This window comes from Ostrea edulis, chromosome 6, assembly GCF_947568905.1.
Source record: "Ostrea edulis chromosome 6, xbOstEdul1.1, whole genome shotgun sequence".
In the NCBI taxonomy this organism is placed as follows: domain Eukaryota; kingdom Metazoa; phylum Mollusca; class Bivalvia; order Ostreida; family Ostreidae; genus Ostrea; species Ostrea edulis.
Window position 1 is genome coordinate 62,588,274 of NC_079169.1, and position 22,738 is coordinate 62,611,011.

Here is a 22,738-nt window from a genome sequence, read left to right on the forward strand (position 1 = left end):
TTTCTTTGAAAATCTTCTGTTTTTGTCCGTCGTCGTGCGTCGTACGTTAACATTTGAACATTTTCAGCTTCTTCTCTGAAACCCCTGAACCAATTTCAACCAATTTTGGCATATAACATCTGTGGGTGGAGGGGAACAAAAATTGTGAAATTCGTGGTCCCTCCCCCCCTGGGGCCTGAGGGGTGGGGCAAAAACCATCAAAATGAGTGTAATTTTAAAAATTCTTCTTCTTTACTCCTGGACATCAAGAAGCCAAACTGTGGGCATAATTATAATTAGCGTTGAGCCCTCTACCAAAATTGTGAAATTCATGGCCCCTGGGGCAGGGGTTATTGTGTTAGGGTGGGGCTCTATTGGTCATATAGTGAAAATGTAGAAATTCTTTGAAAATCTTCTTATATTGGTTTTATCTAAGGAGTAAATAACCCTTTTCTTTATGATGTCTCAGACCTAGGTTTTTTAAAAAGGATTATTGATTGAACATAAAAATGACACATGTACTTCATGACCACATAGCTATTCAATGTTTCTTCCATCCAAAAGTAAAATTCTTATATTTAAACACAAACCTAATTCAAACATTGGAAGGTTGTTACATGATACTCAGGTGACCTATAAGGCCCCTGGGCCTCTTGTTAAAACGACCGGGTTCGACTCCCTCGCGAACACATTTTTTTCATATTACGTATTCCATCTAGATCCTTTTTCTTAATTGAAACACGGTTCTAATTCTAAATAGAGTTTCATGTCAAATCTCTGTTTATTACCATGTGCCGAGTTTGAAATAAGCTTCCAACTTGGACACTGTTTAGTTTGTGAATAGGACTCTCAACAAACACGCCGAATACAGCATGCAATACCTGTGTTTTAATAGTCAAGGCTGCTAAAGAGAACTTGTATGTTTTTCTGAATGAAAGTTGTTGACAAAGGCATGGGGCCGTTTACGAAAATCCGTTGTGAACTATGCAAAGCTTTGGAAGAAAAACTTTAAGGCCAAACGAGGTAAATAACCGTTAAACAGTTTGAGTTTATATGTATTCGTTTGAGTTTATATGTATTCCAGTAGCAAATTGCTATGTTGAATCAATTTTTACAGGTGCATGTACTTCGAATAAGTTGAACTTTATAAATGCGTATTAAACTTCCCATATTTTGTTTTGTGGTCAGAGTCATGTACAATTGCCAATTGTTGGTTGTAGAAAATAATACTTACGAGTATAAGAGCTTCTGGACTGTAGTAGTATAGAATATTCAATATTTGATACACTCGTAACATGTAACCGTATACATTGTATCTGATACTCAGAAAAAAAGAAGACAATTTAATTTTCACGATTTCAAAAATTATCTTTAGACTACATGTATAATGTATTGACAGATAAAATGTATTAGGCTTGTCCCTACTAGTGGGGAATCCTTCAGGTATTTAAATGGCAAATACGCAATGAGTATAAATATGAATGAATGTCAGTTCTACGTCACGAGTGCTGGCACGGAGCTCCGATTAGGGAAAATTTACGCTTCGGTGCAACACCCTCTTTCCAGACATAAATTATGAAGGACTGCTCCGAGATTCGGTGAAGGCGACAGTCAAAATATTCATCCGAGCCGAATTTCAACCGAGATTACACCCGCATCTGCACCAGATCCTAAGGAGTTGTAGCCCCCCCCCCCCCCCACTAAAAAAAAAATAAAGGAGTCGGAGATGGCTATCATTAAAGCTAGGTGCTAGTGTAACGTGCCCCTCCATGAGAGATTAACAGTTTCCATCCACAACAGATCAGTTCGGACATCTAATGATAATCCAGTAGCAAAAACCCTGATAATCCAGTAGCTAAATCCCTGACGGAAATACGATTTCCTCAAACATTATATATATATTCCTCAAACATATATATATATATATATATATATATATATATATATATATATATATTGTTACGGTTCAGGACTTCACTCATTAAATACACTGCTTTATACCTATACAACATTAAACTGACCTGATAACAGTTGTAACTTTAGAATTATCCAATTAAATCCATATCGTTTGTTACAATGTTGTGCTTTTCATTCAGACTAACCGCTTATGATAGAATATTAATAATATGAACCCTGAACTACTTCTAAAGTCATTTATAAGCAAAATATGAACAATAGAAACGAAGTACAATTGATTTTATTGAACTTGATTGCTTTGATTTATATATTGTTATAAAATATGTTATGTTTATTATGTTTATATTGGTACAACATTATTAGGTAATATTTACAAATTTAACGCGCTAACTTAGATAAACGTATGACGTTATCAGTTTGAAACGTTACTACGTCATAACAACAACCGATGTAAATAAAAGACAGCTGTTTGGAGAGAGAAGATCAGTCAACTGCAGAGAGAGACTCGGTACACTTCAAAAATAAGACAGTGGTAGGTACCAAATAGTACCACGTTTAAGTTACATGTAACCACATATTTATTAAGAGTGACATAACGTTTTTATAGTAATTTGCAAGCCCTTTTAGTAATAGGAACGTCCTGGATTGGTTCGTCACTGTATACTTAACTAAATAACGTTGTACCAACCAAACGAGTTACCATTGTATGTGTATATACAATTTGACCAAAGGATCGTCGCAATAAATGTTATACTCTGTATATAGAATATTATTCTTATACATTTAACTATCAAGTGAAGATATTGTTTCAAAGTGGACCATCAATTGGTCATCGTTCGTCATATAAATTGTGGTCAACTAAAGTAACCATTTCTACCTTGACAATTTATTAGAAGATAAACAGCGGCCCCATACCCTCGGTTTCGTTACAATATATATATATATATATGTATTATATGTATGTATGTGTGTGTGTATTACTATTTGCACTAAAATGCACTAGATTGTTTCAGAGCCTCATGTTTATTTCCTCATTAACACCTGTAACCTAGATTCTTTTAGACCTCTGTTATTTTTAGTAGAAAGATGACGCAATGGTTGCATCATTGTCTTTCAAGATTGCACAAGAAAAGTCATTCCTATTGTAAATACACTGAAATTCCTATAATTAAGAAAAGGAGCTCTGTTTAGACACTATTATATGCTTTTAGATTTTTATACTGGAAATTACGAATTTTGTGTGTGTAGATTCTGTTCGGATTTATTGTTCAATACCGTAAGTAAGTATTTTGCTATTGTTACAATGTTCTATCAATCATTAATTGTAAATAAATATCAATTGTTTAATTGTCTTTTGTTAGTTAATTCTGCTGCGCTATTAAGGGTTTGTTCTGCCCCATAACAATATACATGTATATATATATATATATATATATATATATATATATATATATATATATATATATATATCATATACCTAGTAGTGTATCAGCCCTGATACACCTATCTTGGCTAGGGTGAGACAGCTGCAAGTAGGTAGGGCTGTCTCGCCCTAAGGGCCGAGATATCTCTGTCTCGGCCCGTTGTCAAGGGGCTGTCTCGCCCTCAAATTTCAAATGGCTATTTCTTCTTTAATCTTTTGAAACCTAACATAATTACATTAAAAACTGATGTTAGACACAATTTTTTTCAAATATAATACTTACTTCCACGACAAAATTTAAATTTAAGCAGAAAAATTAAATAAAAACGTTTTCAAAAACAGCGCTAAATTGTAGCGAGTATCTAAGCAAAGGGGGGTAACCCAAGTAACAATTGTTTATTTAGAACAATAACACGTTTAACTTCATTTCAAAACAATCAACGTTCTAGGCAACAGATAACAGTAGGAGGATTATGGAGGGTGATACTGAAGCATTTTCAGAAATCCCCGGTCCTAATGGAGATAAAATGTTAATTTACAGCAATTTTGATGTAGAAAACTGTTCTAAAACGATTTCTGAAATCTAAAATCCCGAGGAATTGGCAATAAAACGAGAAAAGCAGAACCAATATCTTCCGACGTTTTTCAACGACTTATAGATGCTAAACAGATGGGAAGCGGTAAAAAAAAACTTACTTCAGTATAAGATAACATTCCCTAAGCAAATAAATAGCAACATCAGATCTGTAAACATTCCCGTTCATACGATGACGCCACGTAAACAAAGTTCTACAACTCTTACAAATTATATGAAATAATGAAAACGGGCGAGAAGGGTAAATCCGAAAAAAGAAATAAAAATAATTCACTTATTTCCAATTTTAGTATTCATTAGCAAGCCCCTAGGAGCTGCTTAATAGTATATACATGTACATGAACAGCACAGCGATAGATATGACGAGTTTCTCAGCCAAGCAGTTCAGTTAATTGAAACGTCCAGATTTTAGACCACATGAGGGGATGTCCATGATTAATCATCCAATTATTGTGACCAGCAATGGAATAAAGCTACAAAACCCAGACTTTAGCATGTTTCACAATGCCAATAGTACTGGAAACATAACCATTAAAGTAAACTCACTGAAGGAATGAAATAGTCAAATATCGTTGTACAGTACACCATGTATTTATGTTTGGGTCAATACCCCCCCCCCCCCCCATTTAAAAAAAAATGTTTATCAACTTGTGTTTTAGGTATATGATATAAACAATATCACACTCTAATGTTGATCTCGGACCTGGGATTGCCCCTCGAGTGATCTCGGCCCTCGCCCTACGGGCTCGGGCCGAGATAAACTCTCGGGGCCAATCCCAGGTCCGAGATCAACATTAGAGTGTGATATTCTATATATATATATATATATATATATATATATATATATATATATATATATATATATGGACAACTCGCCCCCAAGACAACTCACCCCCTTTTAGGACAACTCACCCTCTCTCAGGACAAGTCGCCCCTTTTCTTGAGACAACTCGCCCCCAATGTTATATATAAATATATTATTACATTTTATTGTGTGTGTGTAAAATTTACACTTTTAACCATATAAAGATACGTTTTTATACCCCCGAACGAAGTTCTGGGGGGTATATAGGAATCACTCTGTCTGTCTGTCTGTCTGTCCGTCCGTCCGTCTGTCTGTCTGTCTGTGCAGATTCGTGTCCGGGCCATAACTTCTTTGTTCTTTGACTTAGGCATACCATATTTGGCACACAGGTAGATCACCATGAGACGATGTGTCGAGTACCTTCATGACCTCTATATGACCTTGACCCTTGACCTCAAGGTCAAAATTAAAGGGGTTTTTTTTTTTTACAATGGATTCGTGTCCGGGCCATAACTTCTTTGTTCTTTGACATAGGCATACCATATTTGACACATGAGTGTATCACCATTAGACGATGTGTCATGTACCTTCATGACCTCCATATGACCTTGATCTCAAGGTCAAAATTAAAGGTTTTTACAATGGATTCGTGTCCGGGCCATAACTTCTTTGTTCTTTGACATAGGCATACCATATTTGACACATGAGTGTATCACCATGAGACGATGTGTCATGTACCTTCATGACCTCCATATGACCTTGACCTCAAGGTCAAAATTGAAGGTTTTTACAATGGATTCGTGTCCGGGCCATAACTTCTTTATTCTTTGACATAGGCATACCATATTTGACACATGAGTGTATCACCATGAGACGATGTGTCATGTACCTTCATGACCTCAATATGACCTTGACCTCAAGGTCAAAATTAAAGGTTTTTACAATGGATTCATGTCCGGGCCATAACTTCTTTGTTCTTTGACTTAGGCATACCATATTTGACACATGAGTGTATCACCTTGAGACGATGTGTCAAGTACCTTCATGACATGTATATGACCTTGACCCTTGGCCTCAAGGTCAAAATTAAAGGGTTTTTACAATGGATTCGTGTCCGGGCCATAACTTCTTTGTTCTTTTACATAGGCATACCATATTTGACACATGAGTGTATCACCATGAGACGATGTGTCGAGTACCTTCACGACCTGTATATGACCTTGAACTTTGACCTCAAGGTCAAAATTGATTATAGGGTTTTGACATAGTCATACCTTAAGACATGGGTGTATCACCATGAGACTATGTGTCATGTACATTCATGACCTCTTTATGACCTTGACCTTTGATCTCAAGGTCAAAATTATAGGTTTATGCCATGGATTTGTGTTCGGACTATATCTTCCATTTTCTTCTACAAATGCATACCATATTTTGACACTCAGGAAAGAGGTAATTTATACCTATTAACAACACCCTTTGGGAGATTGGGGTAAGCGGGGGGGGGGGGGGGTATTCTTAGTGAGCATTGCTCACAGTACATCTTGTTTTATTTCATACTTTAACACGAATGGTAAATTCTAATAATTAGTGCATTTCAGAAAAAGTGATATTTTTCATAATTCAATAGGCTAGGAAAATGATATTTACTGATCTTCAGGTAATTGATTAAATGTCTCCAATACTAAGAAAATTTTGGGTTTTTGTTTGGGAGCTGTGTGTATTTTATCGATACAGTATATATACGAAATCTACATAGGTGTAAATGTGAAGCATGGATATTCTGATACATGTAATTATCTTTTAATGCGTTTCTCAACAAATCCCCGTTGAAAAATCCCAAAATTTCCATTTTAGAAATTTTATAACGGCTTTTGCTTTACTGATTCTTTTTACGCGGCGACTTCAAAGTGAAGAGTACTTTGATGATGAGTACCCTAACGTTGGAGGTAAATTTATAACAACTTGGGGGAAATCAAACAATTAGATTTAACAACAGACGCAGATTATAAGCTTCCTGGAACATGAAAAAATGTATAAAGAGATACCACAGATCGGAGAAAATTATGTATTCGTGGTTCGAATTTCCTCCATTGTTTACATATAGGTTATAGTGCAATATGCTTGACCCAGACGCCTATGATTATTATTAATTATACTACGTCCGCTGTAGACCAAGCTAATACTCTCCCTACCAAACGCTAACTTGTTTCCGCTGAAATCATATATTTTACATGTACATAAAAGTGATGATGAATTTACTTAGCCCAAACACTGGATTTTCATTAAAATCTTTCGTCTTGCATAAAAAGACACGAAGTTTGGTGTTTATATGAACATGTCTTTTTTCTGTGATGTATATACTATCTTTAAAAAATCATTAATCTTTGCTAATACTCCTCTTGGATTTTGACCAAAAATAATAATTGTAAACATGTATGATATGAAGGGGTGAGTTATCTCAAGAGAGGGGGCGAGTTGTCTTGAGGGCGAGTTTTCTTAGGGGCGAGTTGTCTTAAAGGCGAGTTGTCTTGGGGGCGAGTTGTCTTGATACCTATATATAAATATTTGACGCGAAATTCTAGAACATGATATGGAACAAGATAAAGAAGTTATCCACCGTGTCAGGAAATAGAACGATAAAATGTAAATTTATATTAGATCGAGGAAATCTTTATCAGTATTGCATATTACACGAAGATTACACCATGGAGGAAAATGGAGATGGGACATTAAAACCAACACCTATCATTGAGTTCGATGGAATGATATTACCACCATTTCCTCCGTTACGTGAAGATGTCAAGAAAAGGTTTGAAGAAATACGGAATCTTGCATGCAGAAAAGATGATATCATACTGGCTACCTATCCAAAGTCAGGTATGTAGACATACAAAAGGTAGTTCTGGTATCTATTCTGCGAGTAAAATAATGCAGGAAATATACCACCTTGATTAATTTGAATTTCTAAGGGTATCATCATGTTTTTCGCTCCACGGAGCGAATTAGCATGTATTCTACGTACTTAAATATAGCATTTATTCCGTAAATGTGAATGAATGATTTTTGCTTTTATAAACGGAATAAATAGCATGATTATAAAAAGTCAATAGTTAACACGTATAACCAAACATGTCAAACTTACATTGTATTCGCTCCGCGGAGCGCATAACATGACTATGCCTTTCTAAGTAGCAAGATATAGCTTTTCAGATTGAACATAAGCAAAAATGAAAATACACACTGTAGCTGAATTTTAAGTCATGATAAATATTTTACTTTGATATGTTTCATTTTGAAAGTGATATGCAACACGCGGTTCCATAACGCTAAATGATCTGCTGTATGACTAACTTATTCAACCAAGTACTACCAGCATGACGTAATGTGTACTAGTGTATAGCTCACCATAAAGAAACTGGGGGTATGTATGATGATGAGAGAAAAAATCATCTGAAAGTTCAACTGATTCCTCTGTGATTCGACTTATTCATACCGATTTTTAGGCCGTTCTTGGCACACTAATTTTGACTACGGATTACTCCATTTACCTGATCAAGACATAGGGCTCACGGCGGGTGTGACCGGTCGACAGGAAATGCTTACTCATCCTAGTCACCTGATCCCACATCTGGTATGTCCAGGGGTCCGTTTTGCCCATTTTGTATTCCTTATAGGAGTTATAAATGAGATTTGGCATTGTTCGTTATCTTTGCCTTTCATTGGATATAAAACAATCGAGAAAACCAACAGAGTTATAACAATGATAATGCCGGAAGCATTGATTCTCTTACGAATTTCGCACACTACAAAGACAACATGTGCAAAAGTTAGCTACATATTTTACGCAGAGCGATGCTTTAATGTTTTCATGTTTGGTATTGATTTGCATTTAGACGCCAAGCACTTTTCACCTTTCATAACCCTATATCGCATTAAATCCTCATAAGCTTTACGGGAATAGGTTAAACCATTAAGGTTCTAAATAAAAAGGAACCGTACTAACGTTAGCTTTGGATTCCCGCCTACATTTTCAACTCGTTTATTTTTCAAAAGCTTTGTAATTTTGGTTATGAGATTTTTGAAATGCAAAGTAAAATTCATTAGTAATTGATTATTAACTTTAATACCAGTGTTGATGGATTAATTGCTTTTCATTTCAACTTATTTTGATTAGGCCTAATAAAATAAATGTGTGTTTCGTGTAACAATGATGAAAACATTAAGGTAGGTAGGTAGGTATTTTAAATTCTTTTTATTTATGAACATTGAAATATAGAAAGAAAATCATGAGAATATTATTTTGTATTATATTGAACTCCAACATTTTTGAAAAACATCAGACAACTAACTTTTACAGAGTTTCATATCATTTTAATTTTTCATTTTCTCCTCATTTCAGCTGTGTCACAAAACTTTTAAATTACAGAAATATCAGTGTCAGAATTATATTATCCAAAAGATTTCCCATACCATAGTTTCTCTGAAGATGGCATGTTAGACAGATAGAAACATTTCAAAAGAGTATTGTTTAAACAACAATTAATACATTGACAAAATTATTACCATGAAATCATTCTTATAAAACATTGTTACTTTTACATTTCATAACAATATGAAAATATTTCTAAATTTGGCTTTAGGAAAATATGTATTATAAACATGTTGATGTTTTACATATATTTGTATCAAATATAAATCAATAATAAAATTCTATAATGTGTTATAAATTTTATAACTATTTTGTTTTGACAATACCGGTGTATTCACAAAAAATACTATTAAGGTGGCTCCATCACCTTGAAACAGTTTCTTAATTCAGTAGGAAATTACTTGATTAATATGAAAGATAGCATGATGAATAAGAAGTACAAAAGTCAAATACACGGTAAGTGAAAAATGTGCAATTTTTGGATTAAAATAGGATTGCAAATAAAAGACTCAGTGGGATTCAAACTCAAGATATGTGGTTCACAAGCCCAATACTTGTGATGTAGTGTCTTAAAAAGTATAAGCGCCACCTTAAAAATTGTTGAGTTAACTTTTTTGATTTTTTGCCATATGGTCGCAATGTAGCAACTTGTTGGCCCATGCCCTTGCAGATTTGACAAAGTGGTAAGACTGTTTTGAATTCCTTCTTTAGTTCTATGTTTGTCTCTGCATCAGTGGCCCCACAATAATAACAGATGTCCCTCCTGCCAATTGAAGAGCTATAGTATGCAAACTCCATAGGGCTTCCACAGTTGATATTCATTCTTGTATAGAGTTTACCATGCAAGGAGTGCTCTGGGCTTCCACAGGTGAACTCAAAATCTGACAGCAGGAAGCGAGCTGTAGTTTTTGTCTTTCTGTCAATTTACTTTTGCCATAAATTAATCTTGGTTTATCACACTCTGTACATGTTGTATATCTGGGCCCGGTTTTTCGAAAGCTGATTAACTTTTAACACAGTGTTAATTCTGTGTTAAAGTTAACCATGTGATTAACTGTTTTTCAAAATGCGAGTTTGCGTTAGTTTAACACTGTGTTAACGTTGTGTTAACTTTAATCCACCTCCAGTACCTGTGTTAAGTCTAAACACAGTGGTTAAAAATGGCCGCCTACTTCATTTTCTGTCCGCCTCAGACCAAAAATCATGAAAATTTCAAAGGCTTAGACATTCTGAGGTGTGTATTGATGCTGAACTATGACGGTGTGTTGTTTATGTTGTCATAAATTGATATATTCGTCAAATCTCATGAAATTTACCTAAGGGGAACAGCTAATGGAAAAAACTAGTACAGTTGGATGATGGTGTTACACTTTTTTGTCAGTGGCAACATCTTGCACGCTTCTATAAATACTTTTGGCAGAAACTTTCAATAAGGGGGGGGGGGTGTCAATAAAACTCGTATTATATTCACTTATATGAAATCCAGCAACAGGACCCATGCTTAAGATGTAATTTTACCTAATTTTGGCTTCCAAATGTCAAAGTGTATGCAGGCCCTTAGTTCATGATGATAATCTCCATTGAAACACCAACTTTAAAAACACTATCGTCTGCACTGGCCTTGACCTTTTGAAAATCCCTTGTATCAGTTAAAACTGATTCAGATAAAGATTTGCATGCATGAAACGTACATACATGTATTTCTTTTTTGAAGGTTATCTAATATGAACAGTATTCAATTCAGGCTAATACAGAATAGTTGTTAACACAAACTTAGGAAGAAGAGTTTTCCATTGTTGATATTCCAGATTACTCTCCCTAAGTAAAAATGGAGTGGTGGATCAAGTGTTGAATATAGATATAAAATGCTATAGATATGTATTTGAACAGACTATCATAAGGTAAATTAATTTATCATTTTCTTCGTGAATATTTTTAAATGTTTTGGGGAAAATAAGATTAATAGTATATAAGCCTATAATAAAAAAAAAAAAAAGAAGAAAGTTAGACATTCTTAGAAATTTAGATTTTTTCTTATAGGCTAGCATTTAAATCCCTCCCATAAATGTTGTCCAATTATAAAATCAAACAATATGGAAAACCATATGTTTTATTTCCTAGTTCAAAACATGTAGCACCCCACCCCCTTATTCTGACAACATACGTTTACTGTTATTTTTACATACAAAGCCTGACACCCCCTTCTCCGCTTTTTCATATCATAGCACCAGTGATTGGTAGTTGATATGTAAGCTTGAACTGAACCCGTATATTTTACTGATAAAGGATGAAACCGACCCCCCCTCCCCCATCACGCAACTTAGGATTTTAGGTTCGGCCCGTACAGAACAACTCATTTTTGGGGTGTGTGTATAAATTATTTTGTTTTGGCTTGTCAAGTATTTTCAGACAATTGTGAAGTCAACTTGTTCTACTCCCTATAAATCCCCTTTGATAAACTATGCAATGAGCCTGCTTTCGACAACATAAGCACCGTTTTTCTTAACTAGGCTTCTAAAGGCCAAGTATATATCATTATATAATGCACTAATACCTCTATGATTATTCAAATTGAATAGACTAATAAATGCATTTATACAAGTATAAGTGCATGGCTCACGGTCACTGTCATGTATTTCGAAACAAAACAATACATGAACATTTCATCAGCTATCTCCCACAAACAAGACTTTTATTTACTCCTGCATTCTTATTGTTTACATAGGAAGTACATGTGCATTATGGCTAATCAAATGATTAGCAAGTGGTTAACTCGGTTAACACAGTGTTAACTAACCAATGTGTTAAATTGCTTTCGAAAAACAGAATTTAACCATTGTGTTAGCTAATCACTTGGTTAGGAGTTAACACTGCGTTAAACTTAGCCACTGTGTTAAAGTTAACCAGCTTTCGAAAAACCGGGCCGTGTTGTATATATGGCATTCTGTGCTGTAAATACACTAGCTTCACCCTGTAATGCTGGATAATCTGGTATGAGGTTAGTAATTGGATCAGTTCTGGTCTCTTTTTCCTGTTAGCTAGCTCAGCTTCAACAGGTTTTTTTTCCATCAATGTAGGTCTGTCTTCTTCTGTTGTCTCTGTGCCATAGACAATATCAAAGCTTTTGTAGTGGTTTTTATCTACATCGAGAACTGGATCAGGAAGCCAATTCCGATTTGACAGAGATGGAGAACAGCACTCGATGTCATTGCATTTTCTGACCTTAAAACTGTACTGCCTCAGTCTACAGTGAATCTCTACCCACTTCATGTATTCTTCTACTTTACTTGTATGACTTTTTACAAGTTTGGTCTTGTCCATATTTGGAAACATAACATCGATGTGTCTTGACAAATAATCAATTTCATTGTCCAGCATTGGACTCATTATCTGAAAGGGTTCGTCCTTTAAAGCCAGTTTTCTAAATCTATTTTCCCATCGTCCTACGCACAGGCTCCAACGAAGCTTCCCATTCTTCTCTGATTTCTTCCCTTTTGGATCTAATGTTATCCAATGATGTGCATTTGGACAGTGTTTGTTCAAATTGTTCTGCGCCCTTCTCTCTTGACAAAGCACGTTTTTAAAGCCCTATATTCAATATAGACATTATTCTTTCAGCTGGATTTATCCAGGACTGACCTGGAGTACATCTGGCTGCAACATATAAATCTAAATCCAGTTCTTTGAAAAGACAGATAGCTGCTAGCTTTACATGCTCAAGATTGGTTCTATGGTCTGTCCCACCATCACTAAATTTCAAAACAACCATTGGTTTCTCTTGCAAATTCTGGATTTCTTTCAAAAGAGCTGTTGCATGCTTCATTGGATTTGATGACTGAAATACCGAGTCATTCACAACCACAGTAACTTTTGCTCTGTAGAAAGGTTTGTCAATGCTGTCTGGTACATCACATTGCATATACACTGATGATATTACATGTAAGCTGCCGTTGTGGTGCAAATCGTGGTCAGTTGCAGCAAGAGTTGTTCTTGTTAATGCTAGCACTTTCTTTCCCCTAACCCCAGTAGACAAAGGAGTATCAGGTTCTCCTATCTGTACTTTGGCTTTGTCATCACAAAAAACAATGCACAGTCTTTTCCCAGCTCTACAGCTAGTGATCTTTCATATTTAAACAAAGGATTGCAGTAATGGTCATCAGGGTGAGCAATCCTTAATTGACGTATTTAAATTTTTATATAGAACTGGAATTTGTGAGGTGAAGGTCATAGCAGCATGGGAGTAAGGGTTTCTGGGACAGAACTGTAATCGTACAAGTGCAGCAGATGGGACTGGTGTGTCATCTGGGCATCTCTCTTTGGTCTGATTAATCAAATCTTTTATGGAAAGAATCTCTAACATATGTGCAATATTGTGTCTCCTATCATCAGCCGCTGTGTACTCCTCAATCAATTCTCCCAGTTTTTCAAAGAACAAGTCATACTGCCCTGATGGTCTTCCTGGGTTGAGTTTTCTGAGATCAGGTAATAATCCAGTTTCTCCCTTGAAGATCATGCGAATTCTCTGCTGAGTAACTGGATGAACTTCTTTGGATGCATCCAATGTGAGTTCTTTGTATATAGTATCTAACAAACCAGACTGGACACAAGCAACATTGCACACTTTTGACGTAAAACTTCTTTTCATTTCTCTGGTGTGGTATTCAGGAAATTTTGGCTTTATTTTCAGAAGATTTAGATGCAATTTGTGAACATTTGTCACTCTCAGCTCTGTTATCTTGAACTTTTATCAAACAATATACTGTCACAATGCTTCCACCAGGACTGTACTTGTACATGTCAACATTCACAGATAACTGCAAGTTTAAAAACAAAAAAATATGTGCCTCTGCATTGGATTTTGAAAAGGATTTAATAAATGTTCTTTCTCACTAAAAAAAAAATCTGGTTCATTAAAGTCTGCTAAAGCAATAACTTTATCAATACGCTTATATTCTTCACGGATTCCAATACAGTTTCTATGAACACGCCTGACACTAACATCCTCTCACACCTGGCGAACTGGATGGTCTAGATTTTGATTAAACTGCATTTTCTCATTCTGACTTTTCCGATATGTGCTATAAAGATATATATACTTTGACGAATTCGACTCCACTTTTTTTGGCACACTGTTTTTCCCTATAATAGCTCTAAAACTTCATTGTTATTTCGGATTTCAAACATTTCAGTTGATCATCACTGAAGAGACATTATTTGTTGAAATGCGCATCTGGTGCATCAAAATTGGTACCGTATAAGTTTTACATGAAAAATATTCAGCTAAGTTGTTGATGTCTTGATAAGCCTGTTCCCATGCAGGTGTGCTTTTCATATAAGGCTTACTACACAAGCTTAATAAAATGTCTGAATGTGTCTTCATCAGTGTAGCGTCCAGGGTTCCACACTTCTGCTTTTTTTCCTTATGATCATTATAGCTTTTAAACGTGTCAAACTCTGGTGAGATCCCCAATACTTCTTTCTCTCTCCTGCCTCTCTCATATATTGTGTTATGGTGGTTTGTTACGTACCATAGAGCATTTGTCAGGACCTGAAAAAATTATATGTCAGACTTTACTTTCTTGTGTCTGCTGAAACATGCAACACTTTAAATGAAAAGAAAAATAACATTGGTTTAAAAATATTATTAAAAATTTATGTTTTAAAAAACATCATATTTAAGCATTTGCCAGACATATTTTACAGGCAGTTTATGGTATTAAAATATTGAAATTCAAACATCATATTTTAATAAAGACTTCTTTTCTCCACTTTAATACAAAAGACCACACATGCACATGACTACTAAGTCAATGAGTACAATATAGAATGCCATACAGAGTGTAAGCTCATACAAAGATGAGAAAGGATTATATATTATGATGAAAGAAAAGAGTGTGTTCTTGTTAGAGCAGCATACACTGAGAGTTTTATAAAGGGTGTATTGATTCATTCTTGCACCATTTACTTTAAAATTTCACTGTACCTGACTTGTCTGACATGTCACTGAAAAATTCAACAATAACAAATTCATATAGTCTTCCATATTTATTTAATATTATAAAACTAGTTTAATACTGCATACACGCATGCATACCTGTGCAAAATATTTTCCTTCATTGTCTGCATTAAAAAATAGTAAATTTCTCTACTCCATCCACATGATAAGGTCGTTATATAACCCATCTTTGCTCGACAAACCATCTGGAACATCAGTACTAAAAATTTTAGAAAATGAAATTCCCTTCATCAATCAACAATCTTTCAATAGCATAAAATATCATTACTGTCAAACATAAATAAAGTTATTTACTCTAATTTTCTTACAATATCTAATATTATATAAGACTAATTGTATCAGCTAATTTTATGCACATACCTAGAACGTTTTTTTACTAGGGACGCGACGTTTGGTCGACATTCTTGCACTGGACATCAGTATTTGAAATGCATTGGGGGGGGGGGGGGGGGGGCTACAGCAGTAATTCGTCGACTGAATCCTCACCACACTGAAGTTTCATGTTCTTTGTGTCTGGAAATGTCCTAAATACAGCACCCATAGGTGCCTGATATAGATCAGATAAAATTTCATCATCGAGGGCTGACCACGGGCCATTTTCTGACGTGCGTAAAGAAATGTTAAGCAAAGAGTTTGGGCATTTGAATCTGGCCTCAAACAAATCAAAAGTTTCTTTATGTCTCACAATGCTAATAATTCGTTTTTCATCTCCGTGCAAACATTTTTTCCTCCAAATGTTATCCACAGAACACCCTGCCATGGCGTCAGATCCGTCATAAAAACGCTTGCATTTTGATTTAAATATCGTTAATGTTCACTGTAAGCCTAAGCGTTTTGAAGAAGTTTCTTAAGAATGAGAGAGAGAAAATATTCTGATAAAAACGGATTTTTACACATAGATAATAGGAATTTTAATCGGATAAAAACGGACATTAAATTTTTTTTAGGATCGGCGCATTTTTATAGGTTAGGTCGGGTTACCCGAAAAAAATTTTTTTTAGGCCTTAGAAGTTAAACATATATGTTCATTGAAACCAGATCCCCAAGGGATCTGGGTTAGCATAAGTCCTCAGTATCCCCTTGCTTCTCGTAAGAGGCGACTAAATGGGGCGGTCCTTCGGACGAGACCGCAAAAACCGAGGTCCCGTGTCACAGCAAGTGTGGCACTATAAAGATCCCTCCCTCCTTAATGACCATAAACGCTGAGTACAGGCCTAACTTTTGCAGCCCTTCACGGGCAATGGTGACGTTTCCATATAAGTGAAATATTCTCGAGAGGGATGTTAAACAATATGCAATCAATCAATCCAAATCTCTATACAAATCGTATCAATCATGAAATTCTCAGTTTATTTCTGCTCCAATGTTTGAGAAATCATATCTTGTATTTGTATCAAAGATAGGTGCTAGGGAACGACGTTCTAATTTTCTACTTTATTGCACCACAGCTAATTTGACATCTCGGAATGATTTAATCATATAATAAAAGTTTATACAATGATTTCCAACTTCATTTACCAGTCAAGGATGCGAGTTAGTTGCGCGATATCAATTAGTTTTAGTAAGCACGGTATAATTTCCTCCAAAATCACTAAGACTACCGTTAAGATTTAGTCGAAGCATATCATTAAAATATCATAATCGATAGCCATTTTAACTACCTTAATTTCTCCTCTGTCTCTCCAGGTACACACTGGGTTTGGGAAATTGTCTGCATGTTACTCAAAAACAAACCCGAATATTCGAAGGAAGGCAAAGAGTTGTTGTTTTTGGAATCCATACCGGATATAAGCATGGTGGACAACATTCCCTCTCCAAGGCCATTTAATACGCATATTCCCTATAGATGGTTCCCAAAGCAGCACACAGAAAATGGCGGAAAGATTATCCACGTCCTGAGGAATCCTAAAGATGTTGCAGCATCATTTTATCACCATGCTCGCAATACTGAAGAATTTGGTGAAATTTCAGACTTCAAATCATTTTATGAAAATGTCTACGTGGGATCAGGTAAAATCAAAATTTCCTAACTTCTTTCCACATTTGTTTGCTATCTTTATGGATATACACAAACATCTTTGCATGCATTTTCAGTTACTTAAAACCTCTATATGGAAGGTGAAGATAACGGACAGTGATCAATCTCATAACTCCTATAAGTAATACAAAATAAATAGTTGGGCAAACCCGAACCCCTGGACACACCAGAGGTGGGATCAGATGCCTAGAAGGAGTAAGCATCCCCTGTCGACCGGTAAAATCTTCTTTTCCACAAAAATATTACTTTTTATACACCCATTTTTGTGCTATGAGTTTTCCCGTCCTTTTGTATGTTCATGTGTTAGCTATTTAGTGTCCGGGTCATATGCATGCTGGGAGAAAGTTTCGTCGTGATCCAAAATTAAATCCTTATGGCCTTCTGTAATTTTATGGTTATACATATTTAAATGTTGTTTAGACCATATATTGTACACTATGCCTATTACCATCATACTTGTTCATTTGGAACATCTTGAAAAGATGTATATCCAGGGATCCGTATTTGTCCAACTATCTATTTTTTATTGCTTATAGCAGTTATGAGATTGATCAGTGTTCGTTATCTTCACCTTTCATTGTAACCCAAAGGTAGTCACTGTGACCTCATTCAAAAACAATTATAACTACATATTCAAGTCATGTCTGGATTATATCTAAAGAACTGTAAGGTCCAGGATCATCAAATTTAGTTGATGGATCTTGGGGGTGTGATCCAATTTATTATGCAGTTGTCTATGCTGTCAGAATGGCTAGTGCTTAATTCATCGCGAGGAGTGATTGTGTAAATTGTTGGACAATGTGAAAATTATGCCAAGTTTGTTTTACAATACAGTTGTAATGATGAGCCTTACAAACAAAGACAATTTTGTTAATTCTTTCTCAGCTGGAACCAATAGATGGACATATTCCTCATGTAACCTTTCTATGTGATTACCATGCAAGACAATGTACAAATAAATGGTTTACAATATCAAGAGTGAATAAAACGGTATTCTGAAATCCTTCCACCATCCCCCACCCCTCATTTCCACTCAATAAATTCAATTATACCAAATCAAAATTATATTGGGATATGACCTACAACAATAAAACTAGGGTAAATTCGATAAACGTTTGTGATACGATAAGGCGTATTAATCTTGTTTTTTTTTTCCAGTTCAGCCATTAGGGGGATGGTTTGCGTATGAAAAGGAATTTGAACAAGCGGAAATAAACGACACACACAATGCTATCTTCACAGTGCAGTATGAGAGTTTGAAAAAGGTATTCATTTTTCTCAGTGTAATCTATCCTGGTCATTAAATACATTGCATTGAAGCAAATCATTATCGTAAATTATTTAATTGTATTCATTGTGTTTTAATTCATAAAGGGATCAGGTTTATGCAAATTAAATAAGGTTTTATCTTCATTTATTCAATTGTTCTAAAGTATATAACAGTATTTGTTTAAAATCTAGAGTCCAGCAACAAGCCAAATATTTGACGTTGATGTGGAAGATGCTGTTATAGTCATGCACAATTTACACGACCATTCCTCAAGATAGATTAAGAAATAAACTTTTTGAAATGATAGACATTTTCTTCTTCGAGAAAAATGGAAAAATATTCATAGCTAGTAATCAATCATTCAGAAAATTACTGTTTAAACACCACTCTGATTCTACAGATACGGAAGTTGATGTTGAAAACATGCTGGAGTTACTCATCATCGTAGGTTTGGTGACAAGGTATTCTGACAGTTTGTTGGAATTCCCATGGGCACAAATTGTGTCCCATTATTAGCTAATCTGTTGTTTTATTCATACGAGGCATAATTTGTCCTGAAGCTTCTCCATAAGAAGAAAATAAATCGTGATGTGGCCTTCAACGCGACATTTAGATATTATTTATTGATAATAATTCTTGATATTTACATGTGTATATGTCGATTCGAGATTTTCAAGTGAACTCGAAATAAAAGACCAACAGAGTCTTTCACATCTGCTTCATACTTAAATATGTTATTGAACATGTTAACGGAAAACTAACAAGTCCATTTTATGACAACGAGGATGACCCGCTTCTTCATCGTCAATTTCCTATTGTGTAGCAATAGTTCATGATCACCTGTACATGGTGTTACTGTTTCTCAATTGAATCAATATCCATGAGCTTGTTCTCCGTATGATAAGTTTTTCAATCGAGACAGTGTACTGCCAAATAAGTTAATATCAGATAGGTTTTAACAGTCTCGTTTAAAGTCAGGATTTCTCAAATTCTATGATCGTTATAACGATCTAGTTTGCCAATACAACCTGTCATTGAGTCAAATGCTGTCTGACGTGTTTCATACCAATTGTTAAGACGTTTACATATTGATTTTGATCATGGATTAATCCGTTTACCTGATCAAAATATAGGAGTTATGACGGGTGTGACCAGTCGGCAGGGGATGCTTACTCCCCCTAGACACCCGAACCTACTTCTGGTTTGTCCCCGGGTTGGTGGTTTTCATACTCTGGATTTTGTAATTTTATAGGAGTTACATGTATGAGATTAATCAGTGTTCGTTATCTTTTCAAATGTATTTCTATTGTTTGTTCTATAGGATCCGATAGGGGAAACCAAACGACTAGCCAAATTTCTAGACGTTGATGTGAACGATGAAATTATAGCTGAAATAGCTGATAAATGTAGCTTTAGGAAACTGAAAGAAGCCAATGCTACGGTCAAAGATCACTCACGGTTATCAAAACTTCATCCAAATGCCCGTGAAATAATGATGAAAATGTATCGGAAAGGTAAGACATTCATGTATGCATGTGAAATGATGTATATGTATTACGGGATATACGAACTAGAAAAAGAAGTTACGACAATTATGAGTCACTTGGGCAACTTTTGTTATAATTTATTGACGGCTAAAGACGACTCATTTTTATACAAAAATATCTGCCTGGTTTGAAGGATATTTTTCAGATTGTTGCAAGTGAATGCCCTAGTACCAAAACATGAGTTATTGGATTAAACTTCTGATGTTTGGTAGCGGAGATTAAATCATAAAAAGTTTATTTCCTCAACCTCATCCACGTATGTGGATATTTACTTAATGAGATGTATTTTCTCGAGTCATTAAAATAACCGACTGCTATGAAATGATATTTATGCTCTCCATTTTTATAATAATATGAAATACTATTCGAAGAAATCGGTTTTCTCATGTCCCGGAGCTTTGTTATTTTTCTTGGCATGTATTTTCTCGAGTCATTAGAATAACCGACTGCTATGAAATGAGATAAATAATCACAATTTCTGCAGCAATCTCCAGACACGTACATGCATTTATGTTGTAAGACATAAAACAGAATATTTTATGAGATCTTTTATCATTTCAGCAGCAATTTTATGAAACTCTATACTAAATTTTATTAGAGAATACACAACTGCTACATCTTTTAACATTATTTTGATATTCAATAATACTCATGAGTTTATGGTCTCTTTTTATATAGTTCTTATATGTATGTATATAAACTGATATTTTCATGTTTTGTGATATATGTTCTCGATATGAATATATGTTATAGACAGGATCACAATGTAAATTGATACGGGTTCAAATCCCACTCGCGCCGGTAAGATGAGAAAGTTTCCCAGTTTACTTTCGGAAGGTCGGTGCTCTCTTCCCAGGTACATTGTATCTGGGTTCTCTCTTCCACCAATAAAAATTGGGCGCCACCAGATAACTGAAAAATTGTTGAGTGTGGTGGAAAACATCAATCAATCAATTTGAATAACTAATTGTGCAGTCCCGTATAAAGAAAGGATATTATCATTATAAAGGCACATTTTTCTCCGTTTGCTCCCCACCTCTCAACTTTCACAAATGAAGCTGAACTGTACCTGCATTCACTTTTTCTTATACTAATTAAAAATAACTAAGTGTTTGCCTACTGGGAGTTACCCAAGTTAACGCAGAAAACGTGATCGGGTTGGGCATATACTAAATATTAAAACCGCGACAGAATCAGAGACGAAATAATGGTTCCGACATTCCGTATTAGTAATAATCAAAAATTGATTCTTTTTCAAAATAATGATTGATGATATGCACGTACATAAGTATATATATGGTTATGCCATACTGCCGTTAGGGGTCGATATTTACCTTCTCACATATGTAAATCAGTAATAAAAGATACTATCAAACGCCTTGTTGAAAACACCCGTGAGAAACCAGGTTAGAATAAGTCCTCAGTACCCCTTGCATGTCGTAAGAGGCGATCCTTCGGATGAGACAGCAAAAACGGAGCCCGGTGTTGCAGCAGATGTGTTACGATAAAGGCCTATTTCTGCTCAAAGACTATAAGCGCCGGGCATAGTCCTAAATTTTGCAGCCCTTCATTGGTAATGGTTACATTTCCATATGAGTTAACAATTCTTTAGCGGAACGTTAATAAATATACAACCAACGAGTCTTACGGAAAATTTCCATTTTTTCGAGTTTTCATTACGTTTATGGTACAAATAACTTTCGAAGTAGAAATTTTCTATACTCTTGTCAGTTGTTTTTGCATGTTTGTTTACGTCCCGTCGATAATTTATCATTCATATTGAGACGTCACCAGTTGTAGGTAACGTATCATAAATTACGGCCGTATCATTGAGGATTCTTTTATGTGCCAACACATGCTAGGATTTGAGACCTCCACCTTTTAGGTCATATCCGAAAGACCCGTGATTCTCACATCTAGATACCGAGCGTTTGGTGGAGTAGCAATCAGTATCTATGTTTACGTCTTAGGTTTGACACGATCGGGGCTAAAAATCACGACCTCCCGGTTACAAAGCCACCATAGAGACAGACACTGGATTTGGAGATTGATATGAGCATTATGAATATTGTATTGTCTCTTACAGGAGAGATTGGTGATTGGAAGAACCATTTTACAGTGGCTATGAATGAACAATTTGATGCAAAGTTCAAGGAAGAAATGAAAGACTCTAAAATTGAAGTGCAATATGAATGATTAAATAGATGTCAATTTTCATTACAGTATACACATTTGAATGTTTTTAATTTACAAATTTGAAATTAAAAATAAGATTTATAATTTGCAATGCTGAAAATAAACTCCGAAGTTTACCTAAACTGTGTTTTCCTTAATTTAGCACCGATCTGGCATGAAGTCCTTCAGGGTAGACCTGTCCCTGAATAAAATTATGATGCTTTGAAGAAAAGGTAAAGATAACGAATAGTGATCAATCTCAAACATATAACTCCCACAAAGAATACGAAATAGAGAGTTGGTCAAATATGCACTGACCCCTGGATATACAAGAGATTGGATCAGCTGACTTGGAGGAGTAAGATCCTGTCGACCGGTAACACCGCCGTGAACTCCATATCCCGATCAGTTAAATGGAGAAATCTTAATGTTACAATACAATAGGATTTTAAGAGATCTTAGCTAGTCGAAACTAACATAAGATTTATAGGAAATTAACTTAGAATTAAATTAGAAATGTTTTTGACAACCAGGGTTATCA

The 22,738-nt window shown here is 35.2% G+C and overlaps 1 protein-coding gene and 1 long non-coding RNA gene across 3 annotated transcripts in view; both read left to right on the forward strand.

Annotated features, from left to right (window-relative positions):
• Positions 1-22,738, forward strand: part of LOC130046888 (uncharacterized) — a 146,618-nt gene that overhangs the window by 16,103 nt on the left and 107,777 nt on the right. The window lies entirely within an intron of this gene.
• Positions 7,232-22,340, forward strand: LOC130046886 (sulfotransferase 1B1-like). Of its 2 annotated transcripts, XM_056140342.1 has the most exons (5): positions 7,232-7,599; positions 16,854-17,177; positions 18,364-18,470; positions 19,797-19,989; positions 22,109-22,340. In XM_056140342.1, exons 1-5 carry the CDS (start codon positions 7,308-7,310, stop codon positions 22,216-22,218), a joined length of 1,026 nt encoding a protein of 341 aa, XP_055996317.1. In that variant the 5' UTR covers positions 7,232-7,307; the 3' UTR covers positions 22,219-22,340. The 2 variants fall into 2 exon arrangements, with proteins under 2 accessions (XP_055996317.1, XP_055996316.1); XM_056140341.1 differs by having other exon boundaries at positions 7,269-7,599; positions 19,797-22,340.

What these genes read in the sequence shown, in the direction of transcription:
- LOC130046886 (XM_056140341.1), top strand. Translation starts at nt 7,308, where the DNA reads ATGATATGGAACAAGATAAAGAAGTTATCCACCGTGTCAGGAAATAGA. An exon ending in AAATGTCTACGTGGGATCAG is followed by an intron (nt 17,178 to 18,363) that starts GTAAAATCAAAA and finishes TTTTTTTTCCAG; the next exon opens with TTCAGCCATTAGGGGGATGG. An exon ending in AGTATGAGAGTTTGAAAAAG is followed by an intron (nt 18,471 to 19,796) that starts GTATTCATTTTT and finishes TTTGTTCTATAG; the next exon opens with GATCCGATAGGGGAAACCAA.